Consider the following 25940-nt stretch of genomic DNA (forward strand, 5'->3'; position numbering starts at 1 on the left):
AGGGAAGAGGGGGAAAGGGGGAAGAGAGAGAGAGAGAGAGAGAGAGAGAGAGAGAGAGAGACTAAGAGGATGGGCAAGTGGTTATATGTGATTTGCTGGGGATTTTTTTTTCCATTCTGAAGGATCAAATCTAAGAGTCTCACCCTCTAGACTGTGAACCCAATATAGTCAAGGAACATGTCTGCTAATTCTATACAGTGTACTCCCCCAAGTGCTTAATGTAGGGCTCAGCACATACTAAATGCTCAATAAATATCATTGATTACAGGCAAGATCATCATTTGGGAACAATGTTGTAAATAAGCATTAGCTGCAACACACATTATTCTGTACTGAACTGAAAAAAAAATTCAGATTTTAGCTTCCTCCAAGTGAGGAAATACGATTTCTTAGAACAAAGTATATTTCAAAAACAGCAGTGTCTTTAGTCTTTGTTTCTTCAATTTCCAGGACATGCCTCATCTCACTCAACATTTGAAGGAATCACTCGGGTGGAGGTCACAGTACCCTGTTTGGAGGATGGGCTTGAAACACTAACCATATGAAATCACTCTTTTAGTCTATTCAATTCAGAAAACCACTCCAATTCCACTCAAAATGACAAGTAAGTTTTCTTCTTTGAAACCAGCAGCTAACCTCAAATGGCAAAGCTGCAGGAGTCCAGAGAGAGCCAGGCACTGGGGAACAACTATCTCAAATCCAGGGTCAAAAGGCAGTGCATTTACGGAAGACAGGGAATTTATAGAAAAAAGGCAGGAGCCATGGTAAAAGCACAGACCTCTGCTCCTCCACTCCTATGAGGAAAGTCACCCTTTTCTAGTCAATAAGAGAATGAAGCAAGAGCCTGGGAGTCATAGGATGTAGTTTATAATCCCTGTTCTCCCACGTGTGCACTGTGTGACCTTGGGCAAATCACTTCTCTTCTCTGTGCCTCAGTTACCGCATGTGTAAAGTGGGGATTAAGACTGGGAGCCCCATGTGGGACAGAGATTGTGTCCAACCTGATTAGCTTGTATCTACCTCAGAGCTTATAACAATGCTTGACATATAGTACTTATTGAATACCATTATTATTATTAATAATAACCACCCTCTGGGCATGGAGCAGCAATGACATGATCCCATGGTTACGGTCACTCTTTCATTCATTTATTCATTCAATCATATTTATTGAGCACTTACTGTGTGCAGAGCACTGTACTAAGTGCTTGGGAAGTACAAGTTGGCAACATATACAGACGGTCCCTACCCAACAGTGGGCTCACAGTCTAGAAGGGGGAGACAGACAACAAAACAAAACATATTAACAAAATAAAATAAATAGAATAGTAAATATGTACAAGTAAAATGAATAGAATAATAAATCTGTACAAACATATATATAGGTGCTGTGGGGAGGGGAAGGAGGTAGGGCGGGGGGGATAAGGGGGGGAGAGGAAGGAGGGAGCTCAGTCTGGGAAGGCCTCCTGAAGGAGGTGAGCTCTCAGTAGGGCTTTGAAGGGAGGAAGAAAGCTAGCTTGGCGGATGTGTGGAGGGAGGGCATTCCAGGCCAGGGGGAGGACGTGGGCCGGGGGTCGACAGCGGGACAGGTGAGAATGAGGCACAGTGAGGAGGTTAGCGGCTAGAGGTTACATACCCTTCCTACCTATTTGCTCGTTGTATTCATGCCCCAGCAGGACCTTGACTGGTAAGGACAAGAGAGTGCACAAACCACTACCACTACAATTAATTCCATAACAGTTCTTGGTTCTGAAGTTTCAGGACTGCAGCTAATGTATCTTTCTTGATAAGAGATATGAACACTAATTGTGAGACACTGTGCTGAAAACCTGGATTGTTATAGGATAATTAGATCAGATGCAATTTTTGTCTCAAGTGGAACTCAAAATTTAAGTATGGAGAGCAGGCACCTTTTCCCTATTTTACAGATGAGGAAACTGAAGAACAAAGGGATTACATGACTTTCCAGGGTCACAGATCAACAATGGCAGAGCTGTTAATAGAACCCAGGTTTCAAATCCTCCAGTCCCAGAATCCTTACAATAGGCCAAACAACACACTTCTTATCTTCTATTTGAGAAAAATGGGCTAACAACCCCTGAGGTCAGTCAGTCATATTTATTGAGCACTTACTGTGTGCAGAGCACCATACTAAGCACTTGGGAGAGTACAATGTAACCATAAACAGACAGATTCCCTGCCCAAAATGAGCTTACAGTCTAGAGGGGGAGATAGACATTAATGTAAAGAAATAAATTTCAGAGATGTATGTAAGTGCTGTGGGGTTGGGATGGGGGAATGAAAACAGGGAGCAAGTCAGGGTGATGCAGAAGGGAGTGGGAGAAGAGGAAAGGAGGGCTTAGTCAGGGAAGGCTTCTTGGAGACCTTCCAAGTGACTCTCATGGAGTCAGTGACAGATTTCTGGTTTACACTGTTCTTGAAATGAGTAGGGACAGAAAGTATATCAGGTGGGAAATATTGCCAGCATTTGTGTTTTGCTCAGCTTCCAGGTAAACCAGGTACCCAGACCAGCTGGTCCTTGGAATGTTATGAGCTGGTCCTTTCACTACATCATTAGATAAGTGTTCAGGTGAAAGCAGCAGCCACCTGCTTTTTCCCTCTGCTTCCCTTCCCCTTCCCCCTTTTTGCCTTCCTTCTCCTCCTCCTCCTCCCAAGGAGGGGCCTCCTCTCACAGAGACCAATCCAGTCTCAGACCACAGGCATGCTAACCCTCTTTGACACCACAGATCTTTGGATTCTGGCACCAGTTTCAAACCCAGTCAGGAGCCCATTGTGCCAGACAAATTGGAGTCAACTTGACTGATGTTTTACAAACACGAACCTGGCTGATGGGGAATAAATAAAACATAATTGTATTCCTGAATCACGGATCCATGCTGATTTTCTGATCTCCTGAAGTGGAGGGGGGAGGAAAAGGGGTTTCAATATCTGACATTCATTTGCCCAGATTGAAACTCTGTGCTCTAAGGTAATGCAAGCTGAACAAAGCTGCCACATACCTGGGTTTACTGCTGCGATGGCTCCTATAGCGATCCTCTATGAACATGTCATTCACTTAATGGGGAGACTTCAAACGAAACCAGTGATTTTAAGAAGTGGAGACAGTGGAATTATCTGACATAAATCAGGAAGGAAAGGCTTTGGACGAGCTAGTCTTAGATGGAACACTGACAAAAAAACCCAACCCCTAGTCACATTTTGTCGATTTGGTTGTCAGTCATTTTGAAAGCTAGAGTGTTCCTCTCTGCACTGTTTAAAAAGCATGACATTCTCTATTGGCTAAATGTGGGGAAAAGCCATAATTAATTTGTGGGTTCTGCTTTTTGTCTTCATGTCATTTCTAGAATTTCACATAGAATTGCCTATGTGAAAGGATATTATTCTTTGGCAGTAGTCTTGTTTATGGCTCTACAAGTTCCTCCTTGGAGAGATGATGACTCCATTTAGTTGGAATATTACAAAGTAAAGGTAAAGCAGGTGGTGGAGGAAAAGGAGAGAAAGAGGAAGAAAAATCTGTTGAAGAGGAATAAGTACTGTAACATTAGTAAAGGAATCAATCAATCAATCAATCATATTTATTGAGCACTTACTGTGTGCAGAGCACTGTACTAAGTGCTTGGGAAGTACAAGTTGGCAACATATAGAGACAGTCCCTACCCAACAGTGGGCTCACAGTCTAGAAGGGGGAGACAGAGAACAAAACCAAACATATTAACAAAATAAAATAAATAGAATAGATATGTACAAATAAAATAAATAAATAAGTAGAGTAATAAATATGTACAAACATATATACATATATACAGGTGCTGTGGGGAAGGGAAGGAGGTAAGGCAGGGGATGAAGGGGGGAGGAGGGGGAGAAGAAGGAGGGGGCTTAGTCTGGGAAGGCCTCCTGGAGGAGGTGAGCTCTCAGTAGGGCCTTGAAGGGAGGAAGAGAGCCAGCCTGGAGGACGTGTGGAGGGAGGGCATTCCAGGCCAGGGGGATGACGTGGGCCGGGGGTCGATGGCGGGACAGGTGAGAACAAGGCACGGTGAGGAGATTAGCGGCAGAGGAGTGGAGGGTGCGGGCTGGGCTGTAGAAGGAGAGAAGGGAGGTGAGGTAGGAGGGGACGAGGTGATGGACAGCCTTGAAGCCCAGGGTGAGGAGTTTCTGCCTGATGCGTAGGTTGATTGGTAGCCACTGGAGATTTTTGAGGAATCAGATAAAATACTAGTACAACTACTACTACTAATAATGATGGTAGCATTTGTTAAGCATTTAGCATGTACCAAGCACTGTTCTAAATACTGAGGGGATACAAGGTAATCAGGTTGTCCCACATGGGGCTCACACTTTTAATCTTCATTTTACAGATGAGGTAACTGAGGTACATAGAAGTTAAGTGACTTGCCCAAGGTCACACAGCAGACAAGTGGCAGAGCTGGCATTAGAACCCATGACCTCTGACTCTCAAGCCCGGGCTCTTTCCACTAAGTCACAATGACTACTACTACTACTACTACTACTACTAACAACAATTATATTATTTGTTAAGCACTTATGTACCAAGAAATGTTACAACTGCTGGGGTAGATATGAAATAATCATATTGGATAGAGTCCCTGTCCTACACAGGGCTCATAATGTAAGGGGGAAGGAGAAGAGATATCTTAACCCCATTTTTACAGATGAGGGACCTGAGGCACAGAGAAGTTTAGGACTTTCCCAAGGTCACACAGCAGGCAAGGAGAAAAATTGGCATTAGAACCCAGGTCTTCTGACTCTCAGTCCAGTGTGTTCTTTCCACTAGTCTATGCTGCTTGCTCCAGAACAAAGATTTATTGGCTAGTGAGAGATTCTAGCAGAAGGTTAGCATTAATTTAAAATATTTCTTCAATATTAGCATGGCATGGTAGAAATAGGATGATTCTGGGAGTTGAGGCTTGGGTTCTAGTTCCAGCTTTACCACCGCCTGCTCTGTGAATTTAGACAAATTACTGAACCTCTCTGCGTCACAGCTTCCTCCTTTGTAAAATGAGGATCAATCAATCAATTTATTTAGTGCTTCTATGTGCAGAGCACTGTACTAAGCATTTGGGAGAGTATAATAAAATAGTATAATAATAATAATAATAACAATGGCATTTGGTAAGCACTTACTGTGTGCCAGGCATTGTTCTAAGCACCAGGGTGGATACAAGCAAATAAGTTTGGACAAGGTCCCTGACCCACGTGGGGCTCACAGTCTCAATCTCCATTTTGCAGATGAGATCACTGAGGCATAGAGAGGTGAAGTGACTTACTCAAGGTCACACAGCAGACAAGTGGCAGAGCTGACATTAGAACCCATGTCATCCAGACTCCTGCAGAATTAGCAGACATTCCATGCCCATAATGAGATTACTGTTTACAGGGGGAGACAGACATTAATAAGAAGGGGATAATAATGCCAGTCTCCCTATATCACAGGGTGTTGTGGAGCAAAAAGACAATAGTGCTAATGTAAAAGTGCTCTAGAAAAATAAAATGTGTTATACATATTCAAGGTATAGAGTTTAAGCTCCTTGTGGGCTGGGAACATGTCTACCAACTCAATTATACTGTATTCTCTCAAGTGCTCAGTATAATGCTCTGCACACAATAACTGCTCAAAATATATTGATATATTATCAATCAATAATCAATTGATTGGTTATTATTGAAGGTTCAGGAAAATAGGTAATTACAATGTGGTGGAAATTTTAAATTATGTTCAAAAATAGTATCACTAAAAAAATGGAAGTTGAGGTGTAAGAAATCAATCAATCAATCAATCAATTGTATTTATTGAGCACTTACTGTGTGCAGGGCACTGTACTAGGCGCTTGGGAAGTACAAGTCGGCAACCCACAACACAGAAAATAATGACCACACATAAATTCTGGGAAAACAAAATTCACAGGGATTTTAATGTGAAGCAGAATCACTCTCTGTAGGGCTAGACATGGAATTTCAGAATGGGATTTATTAGCTATAAAACCTGAGGAGAGAATTCTATCTTTCTAACCACAGAAAGAGAGAGGAAGTCACCCCTGAAGAATAGCAGTTTTGCCTACTAGAAGAGCACTTTGGTCTGGGAGTGAAAGGGTCTGGGATCTAATTTCTGCTCTGCCACTTGCCTGATGTGTGACCTTGGACAAGTAGCTTAACTTCTCTGTGCTTCAGGATCCTCATCAGTAAAACGGGTATGTCTCCCTTTAACTTAGACCCTGAGACCTATGTGGAATGGGCACTGAATCTTACTTGGTTATCTTCTGTCTATGCCAGGGCTCGGTTAAATGAAAGTACTTAACAAGTACCACATACTATTATTATTGTTATTATTACTGTTATTCGTTTTATGAAAGAGCACACAACAGCTGCCTTAGTCACGGAAATGCACCTATACAGTCATTCACCTTTCATGATGTGTAATTCACAATTTTGAGTGGGTGGAAACCGCAGATTGAAACCAGCAGCCTCTAAAATTCATATTTTAGTTTACTTTTTATCATCAGTAGCCTTCCAGATGTTTTCTCTGCCATAAAATTTAAATAACAGTGGTTTCCCACTTATTAATGACTGTAAGCTTTCTGAGGGCAGGGATGAGGTTTAACTATATTATACTCTCCAGAATGCCTAGTATAGTGCTTTGCACAAAGTAAATGCTCAAGATATACAACTGATTGATTGGTTGTGGCAACTGAACACTTGGTCATTTCAAGGTGTGATTTTTATATAAATTAAGAAGCCTCTAACTGATTGATGTGAAAAACTGAGAAAGTGTAAAATTATTTAGCTTAGTGCAAAGCACTGTTCTAAGCACTAGGGAGGTTACAAGGTGATCAGGTTGTCCCACATGGGGCTCACAGTCATAATCCCCATTTTACAGATGAGGTAACTGAGGCACAGATAAGTTAAGAGACTTGCCCAAAATCACACAGCTGACAATTGGTGGAGCTGGAATTTGAACCCATGACCTCTGACTCCAAAGCCATGCTCTTTCCCCTGAGCCACACTGCTTCTCACATAATAGAAGCAGAGGCTTCTGCTTGGGCTGCGGGAAGGGTGGAAACAGTGTTACAAGTGAGTCTGATCATGACAGAACCTGTTTCTGTGAAATCCCCAGATTGGCCATTGTGGTTTAAAAAATATTCCGGGGTGGCAGTCTGCCGCAAACCCCATCCCCCTCTGATTCCCAGTGGCTAGAGCCGGAAGCCAGAAGATGGGTGGGTTGGAAGTGACCCTCTCCCCAACCTCACAAAGCCCACTCACCTCTGCTGTCAATAGAAATGAGGCTTCAAGGGGGATCTGGGAAGATGGGGGTTGGCAATGGAAGGGGTATAGGAAGATCTGTTGGGAGGGAGCACTGTTGGTGGAGGTAATGGGAGACTAAGATGCTAGCAGCTTGGCTCACTGGAAAGAGCCCGGGCCTTGGAGTCAGAGGTCATGGGTTCAAATTCCGCCTCTGCCAATTGTCAGCTGTGTGACTTTGGGCAAGTCACTTCACTTCTCTGGCCCTCAGTGACCTCATCTGTAAAATGGGGATTAAGACTATGAGCCCCCCACGGAACTTGATCACCTTGTAACCTCCCCAGCACATAGAACAGTGCTTTGCACATAGTAAACACTTAATACATGCCATCATTGTTATTATTATTATTCATTCATTCAATCATATTTATTGAGCACTTACTGTGTGCAGAGCATTATACTAAATGCTTAGGAGAGTACAATACAACAATAAACAGACACAATCCCTGTATACAATGAGTTTATAGTCTAGAGCTTTCCTGGCATAAAGGTGGTAGCCCACTATTTCCACTTTTTCTTCCTCCTCCCACACTACCCACTGTCCACCGCCACATCACCAAAACCTGCCGGTCTCAGCTCTGCAACATTGCCAAGATTCGCCCTTTCCTCTCCATCCATATCGCTACCCTGCTCGTTCAAGCTCTCATCCTATCCCGTCTGGACTACTGTATCAGCCTTCTCTCTGATCTCCCATCCTCGTGTCTCTCCCCACTTCAATCCATACTTCATGCTGCTGCCCGGATTGTCTTTGTCCAGAAACGCTCTGGGCATGTTACTCCCCTCCTCAGAAATCTCCAGTGGCTACCAATCAATCTGCGCATCAGGCAGAAACTCCTCACCCTGGGCTTCAAGGCTCTCCATCACCTTGCCCCCTCCTACCTCACCTCCCTTCTCTCCTTCTACAGCCCACCCCACACCCTCCGCTCCTCTGCTGCTAATCTCCTCACCGTACCTCGTTCTCGCCTGTCCCGCCATCGACTCCCGGCCCACGTCCTCCCCCGGGCCTGGAATGCCCTCCCTCTGCCCCTCCGCCAAGCTAGCTCTCTTCCTCCCTTCAAGGCCCTACAGAGAGCTCACCTACTCCAGGAGGCCTTCCCAGACTGAGCCCCTTCCTTCCTCTCCCCCTCATCCCCCTCTCCATCCCCCCATTTTACCTCCTTCCCTTCCCCACAGCACCTGTATATATGTTTGTACATATTTATTACTCTATTTATTTATTTATTTATTTTACTTGTACATATCTATTCTATTTATTTTATTTTGTTAGTATGTTTGGTTTTGTTCTCTGTCTCCCCCCTTTAGACTGTGAGCCCACTATTGGGTAGGGACTGTATGTGTTGCCAACTTGTACTTCCCAAGCGCTTAGTACAGTACTCTGCACACAGTAAGCGCTCAATAAATACGATTGATGATGATGATGATGATCTGGGGGTGTTTGTGGCCAAAGTCAGTGGATAAGATGAGGATCGGCCCATCCCTACATCCTCAGTGTTCCCTGAACTGCAGGGCCGTGCTCCCACGAGGCTGTGGGAAGACCTGCTTCACTGGGGGCATGGAGGAAAGACAATGGACTCTTTGTGGGGGCCTCTAGGCCCTTAACATATATGACATCAAGGGGAATTTCAGTTACAATTGTTTCACCTCTGGGCAAAAGTTGGAGCAGAAACAAAAGGGAGAGGAGAAGGGAAGGAGAACAGAGCAGCAGGATAGAGGAGGAAGGAACCAGGGAAGCAGGGAGACTGAGATCTTAGAGCCTGGAATCATGGCAGCTAAGAGAGAATGAACAGCAAAGCCGACCCCTCCAGAGAGTTGAACTGCAGAAAGGGCAGAGGTGGGGCAGCAGAGGTGAAACTGAACACATTTCTAATCACAACGCCAGTGACCCAGTCACACAGCATGATATGATGATATCACCGGCTGGGCATCCAGACAGGTTCTCCCCACATAGTGGAGACATTTTTAAAGGGTAGTTCATATTACGGAAATGAAATTCTTTATGAACCATAAGAAAAACCAGGGATCATCATCAATCCTAACCCCTGTAAACTGGATCTTAGTTAAAATAACAAAAACAAACAAACAAAAATCTCCTCCATTTTCAGGCCAAACTAAGCCCGTGCTAAAAGTTTGTCACAATTCAAAATGCTTAACGGGAAACATGTTTGTGATGCCCATCAGTTTAAGATTCCGCACGAAAGCAGGGGAAGCGGCATCAAAGCAAGCTTCTTGCTTTTACCTGAAGATGGCATCCATCCCAAAGCTGTATGTGGCCTGAATGAGGAGCCGCTTTATATTCACGAGGACCATCATGAATTCTTTTCTGCTGATTGGGGAAGCACTGTTGTGCATAGTGAATGATTCGGGTTGAAGCAGCACCACATTAGTGTGCTCTTCAGATGGCTGTAAGTGCATCCCCTCCTGGGTCGAGCTGATTCGCAGGCCACTTCCCTAGAGAAATACACGAGGGAGGAGAGAAGCTCAAGTAAAATGGATAAACAAGTAATGACTCTGCATCGGAAGGAAAGTTTAGAACTGGGACCGCCCGATTCAAACCACCACCTAGAAAATTGATATGGTTGGCCTGACCACTCACTTGATAGGAAGAGCGGCTTCAGAAATAAGCAAATAGAAAAGGAGGTAGAAAAATTTACAGATGATATTTTTTAAATAACCTTTCCTCCATGACAGCCCAGGGAAATTCAAGAAAACCCCAAGAATTTAATATTCTCAGCTTGCTAATGGCTCTGCAGTGTGTCTTACTTCAATCAACCAATCTATTTCACTTAGATTTTTTTCCTGCTGGATCTGTCCTGTCATATTATACTGTCAGTAATAAATCAAATGAGCATGTTTCTTTCAAAGAGCCTTAGTTATCACAGGAATCCAGGGAAAAATTCCCACTTCATTCCATTTATTAAATATGGCCATTTGATAGCAAAGCAGTACTCACTGCTTAACTACCTGATGATTTTGCAAAGTGGGGAAGCTAGCCAATGAAGCCAAGGCCTCTAGTGTGCCCAGACCTGACTGGATCCTCCCAATGACTGAAGTTTTCATAAGTATGTGAAGCTCAAAAAAATTGGGGGGAGCTGGCTGCATGGATAACCCGACAACTCAGCTGCCTTTCTTTCACTTTCCTCTTACTCTTCCTGTTCCTTTGCCTTCTGATGAATAGAAAATATATAAACTCCCAATGGTTCTGCAATGTTGGGGCTGTCTGTACAACTTAAGGAGGTGGGAGAAAGGATGGCCAGTTTTTGAGGCAAGCCAATGCTACCACAGAAATTTTCCTGAGTAATAATAATAATAATAATTGTTGTATTAAGTGCTTATTATGTGCCAAGCTCTGTTCTTAGGTCTGGGGTAGATACAAGCTAATCAGGTTGGACACAGCCTCTGTCCCACATGGGGCTCACAGTCTTAATCCCAATTTTACAGATGAGGTAACTGAGGCCCAGAGAATAGAAGTGACTTGCCCAAGGTCACACAGCAGACATGTGGCAGAACCAGGATTAGAACCAACATCCTTTGAACTCCCAGGCCTGTGCTCTTCACCAATTTCTCCATCTTTGAATTCTCTGCTTCACTATGTCCTCCAGCATGTGGCTCTTGGTTGAGATGGTCCCACAGCCCTTACCCCCAAAATAGATTTGTGTAGAATGGACACAGGGAACCTTAGTTGGATATGTTCTAATATGGCCTGAGCTCCCAGAAACCCCCACTCCTTTCCTATAATAAAGCACAATATAGCACTCTAGGTAGCGGGGCAAAACAGGAAACAGAGGGGGTAGAGTTGGAAGAATGAAAAGGTGGGCGTTGAGAAGAAAAAATATAATGACCCAAATAGGCATTTGTCCAGGAACACTATGATGAACTTTCTTATTCTTGCTAGATAGTGTCCTGGAAATTCGAATGACTCCAATAGGTAATATCAGTTGCAGGTTTCATATTGAAGATCGCATCTATTGAGACGGTTGGCAGGCGGAAGCAGTCAAAAATTGATCTTTGAGTTTAGTTTCTCTGAAAATGCTTCCCTGCTGAATAAAACGGACAACTTCCCATGATGACTGATTTTTTTTAGGACTTTGTAAGCCCATATCAAGACCACGTGGTGAGTATAAATTAAAGCCATAAAAAGAGATTATTCTGGAGAGAGACAAAACACTGAAGCCCAAATATACTCTACCTCTAGGATAACACTGAGCGGAAGTATGTTTTCCACAGCTTTGATCTGTTCTGTCAAGTCGTAAGAGATAGTAAACATCAGTTGTCCTCCTGCTGCGGTCAGCTAAAATAGAATAGAAATGATGGTTACATGACAGGAAGTGGATTAATAATAATAGTGTGGCTTAGTGGAAAGAGCCCGGACTTGGGAATCAGAGGACGTGAGTTCAAATCCTGGCTCTGCCACGTGCCTTCTGTGTGACCATAGCCAAGCTACTTAACTTCTCTGTGCCTCAGTTCCCTCACCTGTAAAATGGGGATGAAGATTTTGAGCCCCACGTGGGACAACGTCATTACCCTTGTATGTACACCAGCATTTAGAACAGTGCTTGGCACATAGTTGGTGCTTAAGAAATACCATTGTTATTATTAGGCCCTTACTATGTGCCAAGCACTGTACTAAGTGCTGGGGTGGATACAAGTAAATCATGTTGGACACAGTCTCAGTCCCAAATAGGGCTCACAGTCTCAATCCCCATTTTACAGATGAGGTAACTGAGGCACAGAGAAGTGAAGTGACTCACCCAAGGTCACACAGCAGACAAGTGGTAGAGCCATGATTAGAACACTCATGACCTTCTGATTCCCAGACCCATGCTCTACCCACTACGCCATGCTGCTTCATGGCCTTTTTAACTCTCTTTCCCCAGACTCCCTACATTCTTTACTCAGGAACAGAAACTCCCCAAAGAGAAGAGACAAAAAGATGCATGGCAAGAAGCCTTCACCTCTTAGCCTGCCCTGATCTATCACAGGCAAGCCTTTCTCCCACAAAGACACTGCTTCACCAGACAGGCCATTTACGACGTCTCTGAGCCAATAAATAGTGTAGGTCAAGATAGGAGGATAGAACAGGAGCCCAGGGAATTTTTCATCATGATCAATTTCAACTGAAATGGGAAAATATTCTCATTTCCCCTGTGCAGTCAAATAAGTTTGGTTCAAATGAGCACTATTACCCCTGTTTCAGCTTCAGGGCATGTTCAGGAACTATACAATGAACCTTATTTTGTATATTGTCTGTGACATTGTCAATAACCCTGTAGGATGAGAAGATCACCCAACAGAAATTATTTTTGGAGCTGGCATCAAAACAACAGTCCTGAATAGTAGAGTTCAATGCAAATACGACAGTCTGGTTTTGTTTACGTTACCAAAGGCCTCTAAATAGAGCAGATTTTTTTATTTTCTGAAAAGCGGCTGATTTGTATTCTAGTGTTTCTTCTACGCTGACACTTATTCAGAGAAGCAGGCTTTCTGTGGCCTCACAGTGTGTTTTTCTGATCGGAGAGAAGCCCAGGAAGGACTCTGAAGGGAGTGAGAAGAGCTTTTATTGTCCTCAATGCTAGTTCTTAGGAAATGGCATACAGCTCCCTTGGCTTATTAAACAGGATTTTTACATTTTAAAAACTGCAGAAATATGAAGCTTTCTAAGGACCCATTTATTTAGCTCTCCATAACACTTGAATTAAGAAAATCTCTGTGTCTTTTTCAATGAAGAAACCGTCCTTCAGTAATCTTCCATCATATTTGAGAGGGTGAAAAATAGGCTGGACTCTAGCATGTTCCATTACTATGATTACTGTGGGAATGAACTTTTTTTCAAAGTTAAGAGCAATATAGGATTTTTTCTAAAGAGCTTTTTAAAAAACTGCTTTTTTAAAAAGTTCATTTTATTAAGATAAGCACCCCAAATTTCAGCTACCATACTTGTTCAAATCAGCTCAACAGCCTCCTTCAGCATGAGGATGCAAGAAATGTGGCAGAGTAATGACCTTTCTGTACTGCAGGCAGAAAAAGGAAGTTCAGGACTCATACAACAGAAGATAAAATGGGGTTTGGGCATGGCTTTGGGGAAAACTTCTCTTCTAATCTTTAGAAAATCCATTTTGAATTTTAGATCTAGGTTCAAGACAGCTTTGATTTTTGTCTGATCCTCTTGATCAGATTAAAATACTCCAAAATAGTAAATCAATCCCTTTTTTTAGAGTTAACCTTTCAGTTGACAAATTGCACTGTAACTTCTGATGTACTGATATATACACGAGATTGTAACCTCCTCCATTGGACTGTAAACTGATTGGGGGAAGGGATCATGTCTAATACCTCTACTACACTCTCTACAGGCTAAGTACAACATATCAAATTCAATAGGTGTTCAATAAATACCATTGCTTCTAGTATTTAATTCCACCATATTTGGAATTAGTTAGCAGGACAATAAGGAAAGTCTAAATAGGATTCCCCAAATATTTTGGCCAAAAGCTCAATAGACTATTGGCCACCACCATATGGTTAGAGTGTGATGCAAAGCCATTTTTCTACAAAACAGTTACAGAAAGGTTGATGTTCATGTCCAAACCTGCCTGTATGATGAAATTAAGAGTAAGATTTCCCAAACATATCAGTGCCATGATAACATCTTTATCTTGGGCCTCTGATGGCTGTTCAGCAGTTGTTGGTGTAGGGAGGCTCTTTACAAAACACCCTATACTACTCTTACTTAGCCAAAGGATTTGTTCTGCATCTCTTTGTTGCCAACATTTGATACTTATTCTGTACCTATTCTATGCATATCACCTCCCTTATAAAGTCCCAGAGAAAAAGAACAAAAACACATCAGTAAATTCCTATTTTAAAAACGTCTTATTTCTTTAGCATTATACAAACATTTCTCGCTCAGAAAATATCAACCGGCTGCCCAGAATAGAAAATGTATTGCCAAATTTATGGCAAATTACTCAGAGGCTACATTTACCTACATTTCCTTTTGGGGTCCCTGCTATCTCTTTTAGTTGTAATGTTACAGCCATCAAATGGGAATGCTATGGAATTGGTGTCTCATTCTGAAAAGGAACTCAAATTTATCCTGAGAATGCATTTCTAACCAGCTGCCTCACAGGCTATGTTACTCTTCGAAATCTTGCTCTGATGTTTTGGAAAGTGAGGCCTGCGAAAAAGTTATTTTTTTAAATCGTATTTGTTATGCACTTACTATGGGCCAGGCACGCACTAAGCACTAGAGTAGATACAAGGTCCATGTCCCTTATGGGGCTCACAGTCTTAATCCCCATTTTACAGATGAGGCAACTGAGGCACATAGAAGTGAAGTGACAAGAAGTGACATTTATCCACCTACCTGGATGTTAATTTACATATATTTCTGTGTTCTAGTCACAATCCACGCAAGCACCTATTCAGTCATACTTAATGAATCCTCAATACATACTTAATAAATGCTACTGATTCATTTACCTATTAGTTTTTCAAACCCTGCCTGCCTCTCAAGTCCTGTCTCACTTGCTTCCATTCAAGCCCAGGTTCCTTTTCAGCCCTACAGTCTCCATTAAATGATGGTGCCTTTTTACCAACTGTTGAATGAATCACAGGCTTTAGCTGAGTTTGTTCTATATTGTTACCTGGAAATAGTACACCTATATTATATGATCCTCCCTTGATTTGACCATTATCCTAATATATCTTTCTCCAATAAACAAGTAGTTTACAGAGTTTTAAAAGTTAGACTAGTTAATCTGGTGGGGGGGGGCCTGTGTGTGTGTGTGTGTGTGTGTGTGTGTGTGTGTGTGTGCGCGCGCGCGCACGCGCACATGCACAACTTGAAGTCAACCTGAGCTGGTTTTCTTATACTTTATCGTCTAAGCTACTCACTATACCGAGTCTACAGTGTGGAGGAGTTAATAACATTCTGACAACCTTAATTTTTTGCTCTCACCTCAGAGTGTTAACATTAATGCTAAATTTGAAAACTTTAATTTCCACCGTTTCAAAGAAAAGACTATTGATTCTGTCAGCTGTAGCACTGGGGGGTGCTTCACAATAATGAAATACGGAAATTGAACTTTCTGACTTTAGTGGAATTAAACTTTCAGCAGGAGGGAGAAGTGAGCACAGATTTCTGGATCCAAGAGGCAGCCCAATTCATTCATTCATTCATTCAATCATATTTATTGAGCGCTTACTGTGTGCAGAGCACTGTACTCAGCGCTTGGTACAAGTTGGCAACATACAGAGACAGTCCCTACCCAACAGCGGGCTCAAGGTCTAGCCCAATCCCAGTTCACTTTGAGGGAATCCTTATTTTCCCTACAGTTGGTCCAGGGCAAAGAATACAGCTCTGGGAATCAAGAGACCTGGGCTAAAATCTCATATCTGCAGTTCCAGTAAAGTCTCTTGGGGCCAGGTCATTCCTGATGAACATTTCCAATCACAGTATCACCTAGGGTATCTCAGCTAGTGGACCTGGATAACATGGGCAGCAAAGACTACAGGAGATACCAGGGAAACCACCTGCTTGTTTCTTTTATGGTATCTGTTAAGAGTTTATTATGTGCCAGGCACTGTTCTAAGTGCTGGGGTAGATACAAAGTAGTCAGACATAATCCCCATCCCACATGGGGCTGACAGTCTTAATCCCCACTTTACAGATGAGGTAACTGAGGCACAGAGAAGTGAAGTGACTTGTCCAAAGTCACACAGCAGACAAGTGGTCTAGCTGGGATTAGAATCTAAGTCCTTCTGAATCCCAGGCCTGTGCTCTATCCACTAGGTTCCAGTACACACTGGTGCTATGCTGCAGTCACATCAGCCATAAATGGGTTCTGTATGTAAAACAACAACAAACAAAACAAAATAAAACTTTATGTTCCCATTACTATGCATTGCACACCTGCTCACCTCCTGGCTCATTATATCCCATGCCTTTTCTGAAACACAACTGGTAGGGATGAGGGAGTTCAAGTGGCACTGCAAAAACCACTGTCATTATAATTAATTCCTTAATGCATATTTTCAGTCCCGAAGTCTGAGGACCGAGACGCTCCTGATGAAAGCTGCTACTGGGAATGCTAAGGGGAAGTGAATTTGCCAACTGTAGTCCATTTCTACTGGGCTCATGCAAGATCAAAACTTTCCCCCTCTTCAAGTCTCACCTTCCTTCAAAGGAGTGTCCCAAAGAGACACTCTGGGATTGAGGAGATGCTTCAGGTTGGTGTATTTGGAGGCACACCTATTCCGAGGAAAGGACTGAACCTCCATCTATTTCTGGAGCTGGCTGAGATTTCACTTTCCTGAATATCAAATTTATCCAATTAGGATAACCCCCACACAAGTAACTGCTTTCTGGGAGCACCTGTTTTAATTCTACCTTCGGGGAGAGAAACAGCTTGTTTGCAAGTAACTTTACATTTACTCTACAATACAACTGACATGACCCATAATTCTGTGGTGTGCAGGCTGCACATTGCATTAGGGATTTAATGAGGCAGGCAAAATTCCTTCATATGTGGAAAGGCTAAAGGTAGAATGTAACAATGAGACACTCAGAAGGGGCTGCCCCATGGGTATTCTTATGCTCTCTTCCCCAGTTTGCCTCCCTGAGAAATGCCAACAAAGAAAAATGGGGAGGGAATAGCAGGCAAGACAAGAAAACAACTCAAAATGAAGTCCTTCCCACAACTGACTCTTCTCATGATGATACTGACACCTTCAAATGATCAGCATTGTTATATAACTGACACATAAAAGGTAACATTTGCTTTTACCTGCTGGAAAAAAATGTTTTAGTGGGTAGCATCTTAATCAAATAAAAAGGTGCTGTGAAATCACCAAAATAGGTAAATTGAGCCTGCCATTCTTTTGAAAGCTCAAAGATGAAAATCGCTGACTCCTATAACTAAACACACCTAATTTTAGGCCAGGAAGAAGGTCATCAACCTCATGTGTTCTGCATATAATAATAATAATAATGATGGCATTTGTTAAGCACTTACTATGTGCAAAGCACTGTTCTAAGTGCAATCTGTATATTCATAATGGTCTTCCTAAATATTGCACTAATATCCTTCCTGAGGGTTTTACCTAGATTAATGTCTTCAGATTAGATAACAGAAAGTTTGTCGAGTGCTGTCAAGATATAATTCATTCTTCACTATTTCTGAATCCATCATCTAATAATAAAAACCCATGCAAAACAAGTGAAGGTCAAATTCAGGATAAAAGTAAATGGTTGAACCTAATCTCTAAAATTGGGTGACAGAGCAAAGCAGAGGTCCTGGGTCTGGGAAATGGGAAGCAGTAAAAAAGAATTGAGGGTGTGTTTGGAGCAAATGGCAGCAGATGAATTCATGGATGAGAGATTCTGAATGTATAACTGCAGGGAAAGTTAGGAATGGAGAAGAAAACAGACACATGAGAAGCTTAGCAATGATAATGGATGCCACAAAGGGCTACCATCGCATGCTTCCTCCTAGAAACCTGTTGTCACTGTTGGCTCCCACATACTGGGCTGGATGGGACACTGATCTGAATGAACAATGGCATTATTCTTGTACTTGTGTTCCTGAGGGGAATAGAAATAGTGAAAAAAATAACAGCAATGAAGGAAATTAGAAGGGTTTTGGTTTTCACTGAAGTGACATAATGGGATGGCCCAGAACAACCTGGGAGTGTGAGACATGGGAGAGCCAGAGGCTCTCTCTCACCAAGGGGAAAGAACTATGAAAGATCAGATTCATCCTTGAGTATCTCATATGTGATTACACAGAGTAAAATAAATTGAATGAGATAGCCTAATACTGAATCTTAGCATTTCCTTTCTTCCTTCATGTTCCTCATAGTGTCAGGCGAGAGGGGAGAAAGAAAGTATGTGCAGGAAAGAGTTTTGCTGACAAGTCTAAGACGAGTAATATGACCTGGTCACCGAGTTGGATGTTATTTTTAATATGGTGTTTTAAAAGAGAAAATGCAGAGAAAACTCCCTTTGTGAAAACAATCTCCTCAAAGGCTATAACTGAACAGCAATGACTTAGTCCTCAAAAAGACACGTTGATCACAGCTGACACAGTGATCACAAATTTAATGTGAGCCAGGATTGTAGGTCACATGTTTAAAGAATAAGCACAATTCTGGGGCACAAAACAATAATTTGTTTATATATATGTAGATGTGTATACATCTGCATATTCAGGCATGCCCACACACATACATAGCTCTACTTGTGACTCAAAGATGCTGCTTCTGATCATGAGATTCTAGCAATATATGTTGGTTTGGCTGATAAGGCCAATGAATGATCAACAGTGCTTTACTCATTGGATCATGTGGCAATTGTCTCTTGCCGTCCCATTGTCTAGTGCCATTTTATTTTCCCTAATTTGTGGTATAATTTTTTCAAAGTCTCTGTTCTAAGCATCAGAGCAGGACACAATGACTCCCTTTCTTAAATAAAATCCTGTCATCGATTTGGGAGATTGTTTTATGAAAAACAGAAATAATTTGACAGAGAGCCAAGAATGTGAACAAAGGATGGGTTAATAGGATTCAAGTGGAGAGGCAGAGCTGATTTTCTGCAGCTGAAGAGGTGCAGGAGAATAGAATAGTAGACATTGTGTGTTCTCCAGAATGGGGAAGCCCCTGAACACAATGGGGGCTACATGAGGAAACCCATTTGGAAAGATTGAGTTTCAGCAGTTGACATTCAGTTCTGATCAAGTTCAAAACTGAACTCCAAATCTTATCTCCCAACTCATCTCCTCTTCCTAACTTACCCATCACTGTTGACAACACCACCATCTTCTCCATCTCTCAGGGCTGCAACCCTGACATTATCCTTGACTCCTATCACCTCTTTAAACCAACATATTCAATCAGTAACCAAATCCTGCCAAATCATTCAGTAACCAGTTCCTCTCTGTACTAACTGCCACCACACTAGTCCAAACATTTGTCCTATTCCCACTCAAAGGTTGCATCAACCTCCTCAGAAATCTCCCTTCCTCCAGCCTCTCTCTTCTCCAGTTCATACCATACCCTACTGCTTGAATCATTCATTTACATCATTATGTGAACATTTTCTTTCTTCACAAAAAACTCCAATAGTTGTAAATTCAGTTCTTCATCACAGAAACTCCTGAATATTGGCTTTAAGACACTCTATCAGCTCCTCTCATCTGCCTTTAACACTGTAGAACACCTCCTTCTCCTGGAAACCTTATCCAACCTTGGCTTCCCTGACACTGTCCTCTCCTGGTTCTCCTCATAGCTCACTGGCCTCTCATTCTCTATCTCTTTCAGTCATACTCTCTAATCCTTTCAGTCATATTTATTGAACACTTGGTACAGAGCATTGCACAAAGCACTTGGGAGATCCTTCGGTACAACAGAGTTGATAGACACATTCCCTGCCCACAACAAGCTCACGGCTTAGAAGGGGAGACAGACATCAATATAAATAAATAAATTATGGATATGTATATAACTGCTGTAGGGCTGAGGAAGGGTCTAATAAAGGGAGCAAATCAAGGTGACCCGGAAGGGAGTAGGAAAAGAGTAATGAGGGCTTAGTCAGGGAACGCCTGTTGGAGATATGTCTAAAACAAGGCTTTGAATGTGGGGAGAATCATGTGATGGATATGAAGAGAGAGGGCACTCTAGGCCAGAGGAAGAATTTGAACAAGAGGTCGGCGGGAAGATAGAGGAGACTGAGGTACAGTGAGTGGGTTGGCATTAGAGGAGCAAAGTGCACAGGCTGGGGTGCAGTAGGAGAGCAACGAGGTGAGTTTGGTGGGGGCAAGGTGGTTGAGTGCTTTAAAGCTGGTGGTATGGAGTTTCTGTTTGGTTTGAAGATGAATGGGCAACCACTGGAGGTTCTGGAGAAGTGGGGTAAAACAGACTGAACATTTCTGTAGAAAATGATCCAGGCAGCAGAGTAAAGTGCGGACTGGAATAGGGAGAGACAGGAAGCAGGTAGGTCAGCTTGGGGACTGATACAGTAATCAAGGCAGGATGGGATATGTGCTTGGATTAACATGGTAGCAGTTGGAATGGAGAGGAAAGGGTAGATTTTAATGATATTGTGAAGATTGAACAAATAGGATTTAGTGATGGATTAAATATGTTGGTTGAAAGAGAGAGATGAGTTAAGGATAACACTAAGGTAATGGGCTTGTGAGACAGGAAGGATGGTGGTGCTGTCTACAATGATGGGAAAATCATGGAGAGGATAGGGTTTGGGTGGGAAGATAAGTTCTGTTTTGTAAATGTTAAGCTTTAGGTGATGGGAGGACATCCAGATAGAAATGTATTGAAGGCAGGAGGAAGTATGAGGCTGCAGAGAGGGCGAGGGACCAGGGCTGGAGATGTACATTTGAGAATCATCTGCGTAGAGGTGGTAGTTGAAGACATGGGAGTGAATAAGTTCTCAAAGGTACTGGGTGTTAGTGGAGAATAGAAGTGAACCCAGAACTGAGCCCCAAGGGACTCCCACAATTAGAGGATGGGGATTAGAGGAGAAGCCCACAAAAGAGACATAGAATGAGAAGCCAGAGAGATAGAAGAACCAGGAGAGGACAGTGTCAGTGAAGCCAAGGTTGGATAAGGTTTCCAAGAGAAGGCGGTTTTCTACAGTGTTAAAAGCAGATGAGGTGCCGAGGAGGATGAGGATGGAATAGAGGCCATTGGATTTGGCAAGAAAGAGATCATTTGTGTCTTTTGGGAAGGCAGTTTCTGTAGAGTGAAAAGGGTGGAAGCCATAATGGAATGGGTCAAGGATGGAATTGAAAAAGTGGAACTTGAGACAGGGGGTATAGACAACTGGCTAAGGGAGTTTAGAGAAGAATGGTAGGAGGGAGATGGGACAATAACTGGAAGGAGACATGGGGCCAAAGGAGGGTTTTTTTTTAGGATAGGGGAGACTTGGACATGTCTTTCCCACTACATGCCAAATTACATGCTTCATTCCTCTTACGTCAACCTTCTCAATGGGATTAAATCTCAACTCTCTTACCAGTGACCTCTTTCTCACTCCCTCAGGCTTCACATCAGGTAGATCACTCCCCTTCTCATCTTCAAAGCCTTTCTGAAATCATATTTCTATGAGGCCTTCTCTGATTAATCTTTCTTTTCCTATCTTATTTCCTTTCCTACTACATTGCAGCCCTTCTGTGACACCTAAGTAGATACATATTTTAAATTATGTTGCTTTCCCTTACCTGTGATTTACTTAAGTGTCTGTCTCATCTATTTACTTAAGTGTCTGTCTTAAGAGACTTGTAAACTCTTGAGGACAGGGATTGTGTCTGCTAATTCTATTGTTCTCCCCTAAGTGCTCAGCACAGTGCTCTGCCCAGATTAAGTGCTCAATAAATGCTCCTGATTGATTTTTCTGGAAAATGTTTCCACCTAGCCAATATCAAAGGACAGACTGCCCCACCAAAGTGAGGTGTATTTTTCACCTCAACAATTATTAGAGAAGTGCACAGATCCAGATTATGTTTTCTAGTCCACTTCCCTTTATAGATTTTTAACTATATTCCAGAAAACAACATTTTTTGGATCGTCTGTGGTTCCAGACAATACTACTGTGGGAGAAGACATTACTCTTATGATTTTGTGATTCTATGATTCATCAACAAACTGCTGAAGTCAAATTTTTTTAAAAAAAACTTCCTTTGGGGATCTAAATAAAAGGGTTTGGCTTTGTCTCAGGACTGTCGCCTTACGGTACCTGTAAAGTGCGAATCATCACACATACCATCCCCTTGTCTGATGTTCTGTATGTACTCCCACTCATTCTACTGGATATTTAAATGACCAAATAAAAATCTAACAGAAAAATCTACCAATTCCTCATTTTCACTGCTACAGTTCTCAGGTGTCAGTTCTTATAACAAATCTCTGTGTTGTTTTGAAGGGCTCAGTGGACAAAGTACCAAGGAAGATGACATTGCTTGCAGGAAACACAAACCCAAAGACTTCCTACGGGCAGCCTAGAGGAAGCCTCCGTTGTCTCGGACTTCGTAATTCATGGCAAGGATTTACCAGGCAGTGAGCTGAAGCTGCCATCTCAACAGATGGGTGGTCATGGGGCAGCAAAGAGCCCATGTGAGCTTCTGCTGTGTTTACTATCAGTGGATTTAGACAGACAGCCTAGCTGCTACATGTCTTATTTATTTGCTTTGTTCTAAGGGAATGTTTCATCTGTAATCTAGCTCTGCTCTGGATTAATTTGAAAAAATAATAATAAAATAAATAAAAGCTTATGACTACTGCAAATACACTCAGTTTAAATCAGGCTTCAAATTGTGTTGTGGAGATATAAAAGAATTCAGAGTCCCCAGAACCTAGTTCCTTTCCTTATCTACAATAGTGATATAGAAACACAATGAAGAGGATGCATTTTATGACAATCCTAGTCCAATTTATTTAAGAAGCAAACAGACTTAAACTATCTTTAAACAAATGACAATAGAATTGAAGTAAAATATATAATCCTTTTGGAGAATTTGTATTAACATTGTAGATATGAGGCACAAATATTTATCATTTTCTATTTGAGTGATAATTAAAGTTAAGTTTTTCTCACTCTTTCAAGTTTTTGTCTTCCATCAGTATTCTTCCAATAAAGGGAGGTATGTAGATATTGTATAAGGCAAGATTTTGTTTTCCCTATCATTTAGGAGAGAAAAATGAGAATTCACTGATTGGAGCCAACACATTTGGTTCATGACAACCTAGTGTTTCTACTTTGAAATATGCACAATGTCAGATCTCTCCCCAAGGAGCTGGATACTTTGTGCTTAATTCTGGTACTCACTTCATTGACTTAACTCCTTTCTCCATAAAATAAAGGAGTGAGAACATGGGGTGCTCTCACCCCATTTCATTTTGTTTTAATGGTTTCTATGTCATCATTCCCTGCCATCTTTTTCATGGTATTTCTCAGGTGTTTACTATGTGCCAGTCCCTATTATAAGCACTAGGATATATGCAAGGTAATCAAGTTGGACACAGTCCATGTCCCACATGGGCCTCATACTCTTAATCCCCATTTTATAGGTAAGGGTACTGAGGCATGGGGAAGTGAAGAGACTTGCCCAATGTCACACAGCAGACAAGTGGCAGAGTTGGGATTAGAACCCAGGTCCTTCTGACTCTCAGACCTGTACTCTATCCACTAGGCTGTGGTGCTTCTCACACTGCCCCTCTATTGTGTTGCTGCTACAGAGAGAATAAAGATACAGATTCACTACTGCATCACCTGCATCATGTTCTCCTTCTTGGAAAATTGCTTTATTGCATTATTTCTTGGTCCTCTGACTTCTCATCACAGCAGATAGGGATGTCTGAGGACAAACTGCTACAACTTTCCACCATTCTACGTGTTAGGATGGCGGGAGCTTCTGTCTGCCCTCCTCTGTTGTGAGGGTGAGATGTCTTTGTCATAGGAGAATCAAGCTTAGCCATCAGGAACCCTTGCTTCAAAGAGCCCAGACCCTAAGGAGTGGAGTTCAAGCCACCTAGTATGGGATATCCCTTCTGCCTTGCCTCAACCCATCCCTTTCCGCTATAGTTGCAATAGCAGTACTTATGAAAAAATTACTATGTGCAGAACAATGGGAAAGAGCACACAGATGGGAATTGTCTCCCCTTTAGACTGTAAGCTCATGTCTGCTAATTCTGTTGTACTCTACTCTCCCAAACACTAAATACAGTGCTCTGCACATAGTAAGCACTCAAACACAATTGACTGATTGATTGATTGAATTAGATATGGTCTCTGAGTCTCAATGGGCTCACACTCTTCACTTGCCTTCAGCAGAGTAAAAGTGTTTCATCAACCCGGGGCTGGCTTTCAACATTTGGCTGCCTTGGAAGCAAGAAACAAATTTTCACCCCTCCCTTCGTGGTATCATGTCATTCCATGACACTGTGTGTACATGCACTGTTCCATATGTTGTCATATGGACCCCTAAGCCTATAGCATTTAACCAGGGGGATAATGACCCATCCCTGGTGCCCCGGGTCCTTTTCCAACAGAGGTTCCTTCTGACAGGCCAATACTTTGCAATTTTTAACTACTGCCATCTTATCTACTCTTGAAGCTGCTGACAGCTGTATTTCCCACCAAAATCTCATCTCTCCACATGATGCTCCCTGAGGCAACTGCCTTTCCTGCTTACTCACTGAAGTTGATACTGTCTCAATCCTGCTTTCTCTAAGCCCTGCAATCAATCAATGATATGTATTGAGTGTTCACTCTATGCAGAGCATTGTACTAGGAGCTTAGGAAAGTACAAGACAATGGCACTGATGGACATGATCTCTGTCCACAAGGAATTTATAGTCTAGGTAAAGATTAGGCAATTACTTTCTGGCTTCTAGGATTAGACTGCTTCAATTGTAGGGATGAATAAACATCAAGAGTGAGCAGCTATTTAACTAAAATAGAAATATGTCCAATGCTTATGAATCAGCTCTATGCTTGGTAAGAAAAGAATGCCCTCCTCATTTAATCAATCTATTATAGTTACTCAGTGTTTAGTGTGCACAGAGCATGGTCATGGGTTCTAATTCAGGCTCCACCACTGATCAGCTGTGTGACTTTGGGGAAGTCACTTGACTTCTCTGTGCCTCAGTTACCTCATCTGTATAATGGGGATTAAGACTGTGAGCCCCACGCGGGACAACCTGATAACCTTGTATCTACCTCAGTGCTTAGAACTGTGCTTGACACAGAGTAAGCCCTTAACAAATGCCATCATTATTACAGTACTAAGCACTTAGGAAAGTACAACATAACAGAGTTGGTAGACACATTCCCTGCCCACAAGGAGTTTACAAGTTTAGAGGGGTAGACAGGTATTAAGATAAATTATGGTTAGGTACTTAAGTGCAGGCTAAGGGTGGGGTGATGCAAATCCAAGTGAAAGGGAGAGGGAGTAGGGAAAATGAGGGCTCAGTTGGGGAAGGCCTCTAACTAAATAGAAACTGAACAGAAAACCTTTGAGCCATACAAGCCATGTGCTCATATGTGTGTGCGTATATGTATGTTTGCACATATGTCTGGTGCTGCATTGCTCCTCCAGTCATTAGAATGATTAGTGGCCTCCGGAGCTCAGGCAACTCGGGACCACAGCTATTGTGGCTCCAACTGGGTCTGCTTTCTGCTGAACCTACCGTCTTGTATTTCCTCACAGCGAAGGGCAGGGGAAGCAGAGGACAGGATGGGAAGGTTCAGGGGTGACCTTCCACTCGGACTTCTCTCCCTCCCTTCCCTTTCTAATTTCCCAAAGCTGATCCCAGGATCTCCTTTGCCCCACTGGCCAGGGCTGCAGCCTTGCATATCCCTGTCTGTAAGAATTTACCTTCATTTTTCTAGAGATATTTCACTGGAACTGTGAAAGACTTTAAGATTTCAACTTGACTGTATCTGTGTATTACATATCTACCCTGGCACTTAGCATATAGTAAGGTTTGATAAATACTGTAATTCTTCTCGAATGCTTGAATGGATTTGGCAGTAATAAAACAGAATAGGGCAGTTAATGCTAATCTAAATGTAAGGATGGAACATACCTCTGCCA

The 25940-nt window shown here is 42.3% G+C and overlaps 1 protein-coding gene across 1 annotated transcript in view; it reads right to left on the reverse strand.

Moving 5' to 3' along the window:
• LAMA2 (laminin subunit alpha 2) overlaps positions 1 to 25940 on the reverse strand; it is a 633073-nt gene that overhangs the window by 269108 nt on the left and 338025 nt on the right. The window contains exons 13-14 of the mRNA XM_038760171.1: positions 11522 to 11623; positions 9572 to 9783 (exon numbers count right to left, since the gene is read on the reverse strand). Coding sequence (XP_038616099.1) covers positions 9572 to 9783; positions 11522 to 11623 — 314 coding nt within the window. The remainder of the gene's footprint in view (positions 1 to 9571; positions 9784 to 11521; positions 11624 to 25940) is intronic.

Source organism: Tachyglossus aculeatus, chromosome 2, assembly GCF_015852505.1.
Source record: "Tachyglossus aculeatus isolate mTacAcu1 chromosome 2, mTacAcu1.pri, whole genome shotgun sequence".
Taxonomy (NCBI): Eukaryota; Metazoa; Chordata; class Mammalia; order Monotremata; family Tachyglossidae; genus Tachyglossus; species Tachyglossus aculeatus.